A 12,401-nucleotide genomic window follows, 5' to 3' on the forward strand; every position below is an offset into this window, starting at 1 on the left:
TATGAGACACATCTGAAGTTTTGCAGTGAGGGCCCAAGTAGATGCATGAGTGAGACATTCCTGGTTGTGGTACAGAGGGGTTGCTATTATTCACCCCCTGCATTCCTTAGAAAGGGTGGGAGAGAAGTTGAACAAATAATATTTGTTTTTACTGTATTGGCCCGAATATACGCCACACTCCCCCCCAAAAAACAAATTTTGACTGTGAAAAGTGGCGTATATTTGCGACCTTACAAAAATTGGCTTGGAGCGGGCTTGTCCCTGGATTTTGCCTGGTTTCAGCTGGGCCCACTCCCAAGATGGCGGTGCAGCGAGGGAGTCCCCAAGAGGGAGCCAGAAGGCGGGGAGGAGGAGGAAGGAAGGGAGGAGCACAGACGAGAGAGCGAGAGAGCAAGAAGGTCTGCTAGGAGGAGGAACAGGAGATGCAGCCGGTGTGCTGGGACTGGTGCTAGCCTGAGGTGCTGCCTGGCTTTAACCCAAGGGGCATGTGAGTCCCGCCAGCGGCCGCCTCTCCCCGCCTGTCCTGTGGGGGGGCCATGGTGGTGCTGACCCTCTGGAAGTGCTGCTGCCCACTGCCACCGGAGTGAAGGCGCTGCCTCCTTGGCCCCTGCTCCTCCTCAGATATTGTCATTTCCTTCCCCCCCTTTAATTTTAAAGGTATGACTTATATTCGGGGTGCGGCTTATATTCAGGCCAATACAGTAAATGCAGCTGCATGTTTTCCCCCAAAAGGCAAAGTGAAGCTGGGGAGGGGGAGATTAACTAGGAAAACAGCTGGTTAGCTAAAGGTCCTTCCTCTGTGGCACAGCCCCTGATCAAATTAACGCAAGCAGGTAACATTATTTTTTAAAGCTGCAGAAGATTGTGATTACGGATCCCCGTGGCGTATCTAGTTCCCCTCTACGCATGACAGAAATAGCCCTAACTCTGCTTCCTTGTTGGTAAAGGTTTCTTAGACGTCTCCAGTGCTAAGTCCAGATACAGCCTTCATGACAATATGAGCAAGATTAAGGCACCTACACAGATCATATGGGGACGGAGTGACAAGGTAAGTTGTGCGTGCGCATGCTTGTGTTCCTAGGGAGCGAGGCAAAAAAAGTGAGCCGTTTCGGTGGCATTTCATTTCCCGAGGTTGTTGCTCTTCTGAATGGTTCGTTTATTTAAATTTGGCACATTTATGTTCCCACCTTTCATAATGGAAATCATGGCAGCATGCATGGGCTTCCTAGACAGTCTCTCCTCCAGACACTGACCAGGCCCAGACCTGTATTTGCTTTAGCAAGGTGACTGCATCACATGCTCTCAGACCATGGCCTAGGTTAGCTCAAAACAAAGAACTTGGTTCATGGCCTTTATTAAGCTGGACATCTAAGGCAGGAAAAACAAGCAAATAATTCCTTTATGGCTTCTACAAACCTAACTGAAGCATACATCCTGACAGTACAGCCACCAGTCGTTAAAAGAGATACAAATAGGCACATGCCCACCAACAAACTACCATGTCAGTCCAATCAATATTTGTTTATAATCTGAAATTTAAGGCACCACAATTCCAACACCTGCCCTGTCCTAAGAGAACAGGTAATATGGATGCCCTGGGGAACATAAATTCCCACTGAAGGGATGACATACTAAATCACATTGGAGTTCAAATTTAGGAAGGTGAACACAAAATGGGATGAAGACCCAGAGTACAGTTATTACAATAACTGTGCATTCTTTAATGATTCTGTATTTTCTTTGTTGTATTGTGAATTTTACTATTATATGAAAGTCAATCTGAGATGCTTGTGCAAATAAGCTTAATCAGTTGGTCAGTAGGGCGACTCTACAAGCAGAATTGGGATTCAGCTTGTCACTAAGTACCACCTAGCAGTTGCAAAGTTACTGTGCAAGGCGAAAGCTCTCTGAATGGGGCAGGACTTCCTCTCCCCCCTATGTCCACCGCCCCACAAATTTGATCTTGGTTGTTCCCCCAACCCTTTTAGAGCAGATTTGGGGGCAGGGGTCCACAGGAGGATGAGAGGGAGGGGAGATTTGTTGGATTCAATTGTGACTGACTACTGATGATGGTGATGATGGTAATAGTCATATGATAACACAATATAGATTTATACCACAACTCGCCAAAGGTTAGGGATGCTATCAACAGTCACAGGTGAGAGATTTCCTCCCAGTGCCGTGCAGACACCAGGGGGGAAATGTATACTCATTCTTTGTTGTTCAGGTCTTCGATTCGTCCGGCGCAGAAGTTTTGGCAACAGCAATTCCCATCTCCCAAGTGCATATGCTGGATAAATGTGGACACTTCATAGCATTCGAGAGACCCAAGAAATCTGCAAAGCTCATCCTAGAATTCTACAATTCAGTTTGTGACAAAGCAGAGACGAAGAAGGTGGCATAAACCTCACTGAGTCCGGCAGCTGGAGTATTTAAAGGGACTTCCTACTCTGGAAAGAAAAAACACGGGGCATAATGTTGTGGGTGTCTGTGCTGGCTTCCCCCATTTGTTACAAGACGGTTATTTATTTATTTCTAAAGTGGGCTCTGTCCCACCTTTCAGCCCTGGACTGACCTTAAGGATTCTGGAATGTTCAAGTTGACTTCTTTCCTTCGATATATTGGAACCCGGAATTAAATTGCACGATTTGCAGCACAGCCCTATGCACGTCTATTTAGACATTAGTCTCATTGAGTTCACTGGGGCTCACTCCCAGAGAAACGGTACAGCAGAGGTGGGGAACCTGGGGTGTTTGTTGTTGTTGGACTCCAAATCCCACCAGCCCCAAGTCATTGCCAATGGTCAGGGGTGGAGGAGCTGGAGCCCTATAGCAACTGGGGAGGGCCCACGTTCCCCATGCTCGTGTCACAGCCTTCAATTATAAAACCAAACTGTGTGCCTTTATGGAATCATATTGTGTAATTTTTACTTGATGCCTGTCACTTCCCCTCTCCCTTATTTCAAAAATAGGATGCACTTCAGAAACGGACAGATCTGTCAAATGCACCTTGCTATCTCAACAGACAGCATATACATTTTAAAGACAAACTTTAGGCTGCTTCCCAGATTCAGCTGAGATGGCGGTGCCAGAAAGACAGGTCCCTTTTTACACAGTCAATATTCCATCTGCCACCAAATCCTTATTCAGACACTTCTCACAATACGTTGGAAAAATAGAAACGCTGCCATTTTTCTCCATCCTTTCAATAAAGCTCTGGCCACACCTCCTCCCTTGTCAGATCTCTGTCCTTTCACCTCTTAACCAAACTGAGCATCCAATGAGAATTTATCTCTCCATACTGGGAAGTCTGTGATGCCCCTCCTCAAATTTTACGAAGTCCCGTGCCCTTCCACATCCAGCACAACTGCCTGGTCTTTCCTGTTAAAAGCAATCCAAGCTTCACAAACTGGGCTCACTCCTCTCTGCCTTATATTCACCATTATCTCTCTGCTTCTAATATTCGCTGACATTTCCACCACCACCAAGTTGCTCAGAAACTGCAATGGATCTGCTCGGTTTTGGTGCTGTTTCTGGGATACTCCCCTTGGATCACCTGCATAGTTCTCAACTTCTTTTACTTCAATTCCTTCCCCCAAAGCGCACATTTTCCATACAACGTATTGCTTAGCCTCTTAAGTCTACATCCCCAAGGGAAATGAAGCTCTGCAGTACAGACCTATGAATGTCAATCAAAAGAGAGTCCAGTTGTTTCCAATGGTGCTTAGTCCAAAATTAGTCTTTAAAGGATTAAAACTTGCCCATTTAACTATGTTTGTTCATATCCCTAGGTGCCCTTGTGGAGAGCCAGTGTGGTGTAGTGGTTAAGAGCGGTAGTCTCGTAATCTGGTGAACTGGGTTCACGTCTCCGCTCCTCCACATGCAGCTGCTGGGTGACCTGGGGCCGGTCACACTTCTCTGAAGTCTCTCAGCCCCACTCACCTCACAGAGTGTTTGTTGTGGGGGAGGAAAGGAAAGGAGAATGTTAACCGCTTGGAGACTCCTTAGGGTAGTGATAAGGCGGGATATCAAATCCAAACTCCTCCTCCTCCTTTCAGCATTCCTCCAGTGTTGACATTTATATTGTAAGCTCACTGGGGTAGGGACCTGGATTTTTTCCTTCCCTTATTCCTCTTTGTAAAGCATCATGTAGCAGAGTTTCCAGCAATCCTGTGTCCCTAAGAAGTTTTGGACTACAACTTCTATCAACCTCAACCAGCCTATGCACTACTAGACAGTGGGAATTGTACATGAGGAGCTCACATAGAGAAAGATGGGCTATGGACTTTGACATGACTCAGAATTGCTTCTCTCGCTATAATGCGATCAAGGTGATTGTTGATCCATGGGTAGCGCCAGCAAAGAGAGACAGGCATTAGAACTCGAGGTTCTAATCGTCCAAATCATGTTTTCCTCCTGTTATTTGGGAAAGTTGGTTAATGGGCAAGAGATCTGTGCCCTCCACACTCTTTAGACTTAGCAGAAAGAATAGTCTAGAAAGCAGGACATCATCAAAAGAAAATCCTCATTTAAAAAGTTGTGAAAGGGACAGTCTTCGCCACCTCTGAAGGACATAGCATGTGTTTCTGTCATGCCGTTTAGGAACATGCAAGCAGCAAGGTTATTCTTCCATAGTATACTTCCACAGGGCTTCAAGGAACTTGGCAAAGTAGAGCTTTCTTGTACAAACATAATGCTGGCTATCCTGTCAATTATGGTTCAACTTTAATAAACCAAACTGAGCATGACTAGCTGACATTATTAAGGAATGCTTCTCCAGGAAAATGTGTACACAGTCCTTCAACTCGAGAGCTTACCTTTACTTCCCAAAGCTGAAGTTGACAACAGCATTAAAGCTATTCTCCAACTGTACCGAACACTCCAACATGAAACAATCCCCATGTTTAAAAATGAATAGAAAAAACAGAAACATGGAGGCATGACAGAGGCTTACAAACACTTTGCAGATAAGATAGGTACACACAGTTTTCTCCTACCCTTATAAATTTTGAAGCTTTGGCTTTTGAAATGTTTGATTGGCATTAGGCTCAGGACAGCTGTAAACCTCACATAAAACAACTGATGGAACTCACTGCCACAAGATGTGGCTACTAACAGGTGGCTTTATTAAATTATATAAATTCGTGGAGTATTAAGTCCATCAATAGCTTATCAGTAACTGTAAGGAATGATAACTAAATCTATGGACCTATTAGGATAACCAAGGGATGGTTTATTACCCCTCATGTCATGTTTTAAAGCTGGGCACTGTTAGGGGAAAAACATACCTAGTACAAGAAGGGCATTTTTTTCTGACTGAGGCGTCAAAAACAGGCTCAAATAGAGAGAGTGGCTTTATAAACTATTATAACCAGTGCTGTACATCTGCCGCAATTCGATGAGTAAAGAGCTCCATTTCCGAAGGATCTGAGTTTTCATTTTAAAGAAGTTCCTAGAATTATGAGAGTGGAAGCTAAAGATTTCCTGTTGGCAAGGACATGCCTCAACCACAATTATGCAAAATGAGAACATACTAATTTGCTTAGTTTGCATAATTTATACAAGTCTCAGAAATGGGTTCATTTCTGGGGGAATTTGCTGTAGAACTACCCCCCAAAAAAAGTCAGTACACACAGAGACCCGAATATAACATACTCTAACAGCAAGTTCTACTCGATTCCAGCTTTCTACTGGCAAGCAACAGAACACTCAGCCCTGCTCAGACAGACTAAAATAGGCTACATTTCTTTCAGTGCCCTTTCTCTTACATGTTCCTAGAAATCTATGGAACAAAGCTTGCTACTTTTTGCCACTATATAACTGAATCATTGGTGCTCCTAGGTCCAAAAATTTGCTTTGTATTGAAATGATGTTTTAAAGTGAACTGCAAACGCAACTCAAGTGGCAAACAAGAACTCCAACAAATTAAGATAAAACTTGCATTAATTTAATGAGAACCATACGGATCATCCTTCCCAGTGGCAAGGGGCTGTTTCCTTTTCATGCAGATCTATTCTCCGTAACAATAATCCTTAAAGCCTTCATAAGCTCAGCTTCAGATATAATAAACAGCTCAAAAAATAGCACTATAAAAACAGCAGTGCCAGCAGGCATTGGACCAAGAGTCAGGTTGGAAGTGGAGCACTCAAGACAGCCATGGGTTGTGGGGCTTCCAGTGACGCAGGTGAGTTGGTGCGGCTTGGCAGCAAGAGCTTAAAGGGTTTGCAACAGAGCAGCCAAGAAATGATGTATGGTACCACAACCATGGACGCGGGTGGCGCAGTGGTCTAAACCACAGAGCCTAGGGCTTGCCGATTAGAAGGGTGGAGGTTCGAATCCCCACAACGGTGTGAGTTCCCGTTGCTCAGTCCCAGCTCCTGCCAACCTAGCAGTTCGAAAGCACGTCAAAGTGCAAGTAGATAAATAGGTACCACTCCGGTGGGAAGGTAAATGGTGTTTCCGTGCGCTGCTCGGTTCACCAGAAGCGGCTTAGTCATGCTGGTCACATGACCCAGAAGCTGTATGCCGGCTCCCTTGGCCAGTAAAGCGAGATGAGCGCCGCAACCCCCGAAGTTGTCCACAACTGGACTTAATGGTCAGGGGTCCCTTTACCTTACCACAAACTTGCTGAATAATTTTTGCTAAGGGCTACTGAGGAGAGTAGTGGTTTCTCAAGAAAGCAGGGGAGAGTTGCACAAAAACTGCTTCGTATGGGCAGCACTTCTTATCACGCTTAAGGGTATGATGAATCAATCCTTGGACTTTGGGTGGAAACGGGGAATAAGACAATTAATTGGTTCTGTTTCGCCTTAACTGTGGGAGCCAAGGTAATCTAATGAGCTGCCCTGATCCACTTTGCTTGATCTAGTGTGGGGGTAGCAGCTTCAATCCCCCCCCCTTTCTTTTAAAGCTTGTCACAGTAAGTTAACACTGAGGAGTGCACGTTCAACAACACAATGCTTATTTGCCTTACACAGGCGGAGCAAATTGTGTTCAATCAAAATTCCTGCACTTCCAAGCGGCAACATTATCAGTAAAAGGGAAATGAAGCAAGGAAAATGAACGCTTTGCTGTTAATGCTGCACACTTTTTGTTTTATGACACATTACAGTGGTACCTTGGTTTAAGAACAGCTTAGTTTATGAACAACTTGGATTAAGAACGCTGCAAACCCGGAAGTAGGTGTTTTGGTTTTTGAACTTTGCCTTGGAATAAGAACATGTTCCGCTTCCTGTTGAGTGTGTTCCATTTGTAAATCGAGTCCCCCGCTGCTATGGGAAAGCAAGCCTTGGTTTAAGAATGCTTTGGTTTAAGAACGGACTTCTGGAACGGATTAAGTTTGTAAACCAAGGTACCACTGTACTAGGTAGTGTAGGAGAGGCGCAAGCTAGCCATCAGTGACAGTCCTGCCCATCTTATTCTGTTATTGAAAGACACTACATCTTTTTTTGTCATACCAAGTAAGATTCCAGGGCTGGATTGAAAGACTGTGTATCGATTTTGCATGCAAAGCTCCCTATTTCTAAAACTGGATTCTAGTTGAGTCTTAGGGTGTATGGGAGAGGTGTAGTCAAATGTAGTTTGCAGAATCAACATGGGAGCCCAAGAGTTGAGTTTTAGCCAAGTGAAAGACAAACACTGACGATGACAGAAATCAAGGAGAAAAGCAGCAATTTCAAGCAAATTATGCCCCATCTCTAATTGTGAATTTGGGTCCTAGAGTAGCTAAACAAGCGGAACGGCTGGCATGCAGAATCTTTAAGTAAAACCAGGCTGTGTTTTAGGTTTCTACAATCACCTCCATTCACATTGCATAACATTTATTTTCCAGGGCCACCAGAATGTGAAGAGAGGTAAGATATAAAAGTAGTGAAAATTGTTACCCACTTGGTAAAACGATGAATGAGAGTTAATTGAGACTTAATTCAATCAACACAAATCTGTTCATTTAATGTAAGAAAAATAAAATTCTAAGAATGCATTTATCAAATCAAGGACCGTAGAATCACAGAATCTGTAGAGATGAAAGGTACCCTGAAGGTCATCTGATACAACTCCCTGCAATGCAGGAATCTCAAGAAAGCATCCATGACAGATGGTGACAACTTCTTCCTTTCCCAGTCTTAACCAGAATTTGGCATTCTCATCTTAACAAGGATTTGAAAGAGATCAACTCTGGTTAAGAGGGAATCTGGTTGGCATTAGCTGGTGCAGATGTAACGTTAAGCCACTGTTAAAGAAGGCAGAGGGAAAGAAGGGAAAATTTGCTCCAGAAAGTGGAAGAGGAGGGAGAGAATGGAGCAATGTATTTCTTAACTATAGTTAATCAAAATGCTGTAATGTAAGGGTTACAGCATTCTGCCCAACTTTCTTCAAGGCGAAGGAATGGCAACAGGATCCTGGGATATCACCCAGAAAGCCCTTAAAAACACATGAATAAATTACACACAATCACACATGACTACAGAAAAACAACCACGTGTACACAGCCATGTTCACACATCAAATTAACCATGGTTTATTCTGATTTCCACCAGCTGAATTGAACTTTAGATTCCTGCACTCCCCCTTCCACCTCCCTTTGTGGCTGGGAAGAAGCACGGAGGAGCTATTAGTTTCACTCTGAGTAAACCATGACTTCCTGTTCCAGCTGAATCTGGACTTGTAGATCAATGCTACTTTGATTGATTTCAAAACAAGCCAACTCCAAACCTTGGGTTATGAAGCTGGTTTGTTTAAGCCAACCATTAACTCATGATCCCCAGTTTGGATAAAATGGGAAGTTGTGTTTTACCGAAAGTGAAAGCGTCTACAGTCCTTGTTCCAGTCACAGAAGAAAGAGGAGCAGGGAGGAACCCAAGGGTTACTAGGGTTGGACACATCACAATAAACCTTATCATGATATGCAAACTAGGTCACTGTGCAAACAACTCCAAAATGTCAGGTGTCACACTTTCACAATTAAATGAGCTTAAGAACCCTGCTTAGAATGACACTCCCATTTAGTGCCAAGTACTATAATTATAAACAAATCATTTCTCTTTCATCTACTCTTTTGATCAATGACACATTTAATCCAGTAAAAGCCTTTTAATCAAGAAAGCAATCTAACCAGTTAGATAACCAATCACTGCAGCTTTCTGCAAAATGCCACTTGAACATTGATATATGGTGCAAAGGCGTCTGAACTAGTGTTTAAATATGATTGAACTCATTTAATGCAATATGCCACCAACAGAAGCAAGCACTCATTAAAATGTTGTTTTTCTTTTGGTTCAGGGCAGAAAGTGAAGGCAGGTAAGTCGTGTTGCAAAAAAACCAACACCCACACACCCACACACCCACAATGTAAAGTGTCCTTACTCGTGTTAATAGGAATGCAAAGCCATGGGATGGTTATAATTTGCTTAAAATTAGTATTAATTATTAAATTTGTTAGATGCTTCATCTTCCCCAAGACAACCCAAAGAGACACACAGCCAGTACTAAATTAAAATGCGGCCTTTAAAAAGGTTATCAAAAGAAAATTATTCAAAGTGACTGGCAAGCAGTAATGGGTAATGCTGGTGTCACAGCTTCACAACATAGTAGCTAAGTTATGAACTACAAACCCAGATGTCCTCAGTTCAAATATTGCTTCCCCTAGGAGCTCACAGCAACTTACTATTACTTACTAACTTATTAACTCACAGCAACTTACTATTAGGCTCAGTGTAATGAGGCTTTCCCTCTCTACCTCCCATGCCCCCACTATTGGCATGAAGAGGAAGGAAAGGGTGGGCTGTTAATGGGCATAGGCAGGCTTTATGGGGGGGGGGGAGGCTTTAAGTTGGGGGCGGAAGAACCAAGCTATCTGTGATGTGATTGGTCAGTTGTTTTTTTGTTTATTGACTTGATTTTAGGGGGCAGCTGCCGCCTTGACTATGCCCATGGGACTGTTCTAACTGGCAGCATGCTGAATTTCTCCCACAGCACTGTGGGATGTAATCCACTGAGAGCAGTCAAGTACAACATTCCTTGTTTTCCTAGAGTGGACATGCAAGGGAATGCTTGGTCCTGCCAGTCAAAACTTCCTGTTACTCCTGGCCTGGAGCATCCTTCCTTGCATGTGTGGCTAGTGGGTGGGTGTGACCTCTCCAGACCTGGTAAAAGGACAAGGCATGCTGCCACTCTCTCTCTTTTCCATCTTCTTTTCGTCCTACGAACTTCCTGGAATGAACTGCTGGCTGCCAGCTAAGCAGTCCCTCAGGTCACCTCCCTTATGGGGTAAACGTGTTTTTATACATTTGTAACTTTAAGCCTAAAGTCTGCCTTCAGGGATCACACTGTGCTCTGCCTGATCGTGAGTAAACTTTCTTTTTATTGCTTATGAATAAGACTGTGGTGGACAGGCCAGATTGAATTGTGTATTGTCTTAAGAAACTCACACGAGTTTGCAACTAGTTTTTTGCTGTGCGTGAGAAGGGGAATGTAAATTCTGCTAAGTAAAGGAACTTGCTAGCGCAAGTTAGGAAGCATATTAATAAACAATATATCCTCTCCTGCCACCCTGAACATTCCCACAAGAACTATAATATATGGGTGGTATTCAATGCGAGTTCTGCTCATTCATTTCAATGGGTCTTCTGAGTAGCACTTAGTTAAATACTGGCTTAAGTGTACAAGCAGTTTGCATAGATAGCAGTGTTTGCCCCCTCCAATATGGTCAGTTACAAAATATAAGCATATCCCTACACCCCTTCATTTTGACTTATGCTCCAATTCTTGTAGACCCCATCTAATGGGGAAGTACCATAACGCATTTTTGATAATTCTGTGACTTGTGCTTATGCTCTAAAAGGAAGGAAGGAAGGAAGCCTGGGTGGGGAAAAGAAAAGAGCGGGAGTATTACAGGATAGACACACTCCACAATTTGGCTGCCATCTACAGGGCTATGACAACTCTGAGCTTGCTGCCCTCTGCTATTAGTAGGGATCACACATGAATTGAAATTCATCTAATATACCTCAGGGTTCCTGTTTATCAAGCTAACCTCCACTATATCTCTTCCTTACTACGACAAATGAATCGTTTAGGCCGCCAACACAAAGCACTTATGTTGGACAAGGATCAAAGGCAGATATTCAAGAGGAAGTTAATAGGTTGGTATCCTTCCCCAGCCCTTCTGTGCTGTTCCTCTTGCCACACAGCATAACAACACGTCATGTTATGTAACGCTACTTGATTCCTCCTGGCTTTCCAGCATCTAATGCAAGCATAGGAGAGGTGGTGGCTGGTGTAAGATTCATATGCAGAGACAGCTCTGATACAGAGGCATCAATGGAAAGACAAGACGTGCAACAGAAGCATTTTTAGGAAAATGCCCAAATAGGACTGGAATGAACTTGATGCTGCTTTATAAACAGGGGTGAAGGAAGTCGTGTATGCCACTCCAGCCTATACTTTGCTTTTCTGTTTGTCTTGAGCTAAAAATAGCTTAATTCCATCAAAACCATCTGTTCTTTGATTTTATGGTGGTTGGGTTTTTTTAAGGGTACATTACAGAACCAATAAATGTTTCTTGTCTCTTATCAGCCTGGAAAGAAAGTCATGAGAATGGAAAGGCTGATTCCCAATTACCTGCTGCCTGGAACATTTTGCATCTTCGTTTATACAAACATGAAAAACGGGGGGGGGGGGAATCCTCGGTATTTTGCTCAACGGGAAATTTGATTGGCTGCGGCATACTGACAATTGCTCCCAGAATTGATCAAGGATGGTTGTAACAGAACTAGGCTAACCCAACTGCATCCAACAGACTTGGGGTGAAAAAGAAGAACAGCTCTGTAAAACCATAGGCTTAACTCCTGCATATCAGTCCATACCAGTGTAGCGCCACAAGAAAGCCCCACAACCACCTCTTTGGGACAGGCTTCCCACAGCTATAGGACAGGTGCTGAGAACATCCATCTGTATGCTACAACTTGACCTGCAGGAAGAATGAGCACCAATTTCTTGCCAGATCAGAGACTGTATAATAGCCTTTTTGCTAAAGTACGGAATACCTCATGTTGTAACAATGCCATGTGGAAATATGGGGAAAGTGTTAGAAAATCAGATACAATGGTACCTTGGGTTACATATGCTTCAGGTTACATACGCTTCAGGTTAGAGACTCTGCTAAGCCAGAAATAGTACCTCAGGTTAAGAACTTTGCTTCAGGATGAGAACAGAAATCATGCTCCGGCGGCGCGGTGGCAGAAGGCCCCATTAGCTAAAGTGGTGCTTCAGGTTAAGAACAGTTTCAGGTTAAGAACAGACCTCCGGAACGAATTAAGTACTTAACCCGAGGGACCGCTGTACAGTCATACCCAGAGTTGAATGTGCTTCAGGTTGAGCGCTTTTGGGTTGCACTCCGTGGCA

General features: G+C 43.7%; 1 protein-coding gene and 1 long non-coding RNA gene across 4 annotated transcripts in view; both read left to right on the plus strand.

Annotated features, from left to right (window-relative positions):
- Nucleotides 1-3,228, plus strand: part of LOC309525064 (monoacylglycerol lipase ABHD6-like) — a 42,560-nt gene extending 39,332 nt beyond the window's left edge. For all 3 annotated transcript variants that reach the window (XM_082210422.1, XM_082210421.1, XM_082210423.1), the window contains exons 8-9: nt 948-1,048; nt 2,228-3,228. In XM_082210422.1, coding sequence (XP_082066548.1) covers nt 948-1,048; nt 2,228-2,404 — 278 coding nt within the window. In that variant the 3' untranslated portion in view covers nt 2,405-3,228. The remainder of the gene's footprint in view (nt 1-947; nt 1,049-2,227) is intronic.
- Nucleotides 3,229-7,826: 4,598 nt separating this feature from the next.
- On the plus strand, nt 7,827-12,401 carry LOC309525494. Its single transcript, XR_014216349.1, has 3 exons — nt 7,827-7,852; nt 9,279-9,296; nt 11,075-12,401. It is a non-coding gene; the product is annotated as an uncharacterized lncRNA (long non-coding RNA).

This window comes from Podarcis vaucheri (assembly GCF_965113315.1).
Source record: "Podarcis vaucheri genome assembly, chromosome: 2".
Taxonomy (NCBI): domain Eukaryota; kingdom Metazoa; phylum Chordata; class Lepidosauria; order Squamata; family Lacertidae; genus Podarcis; species Podarcis vaucheri.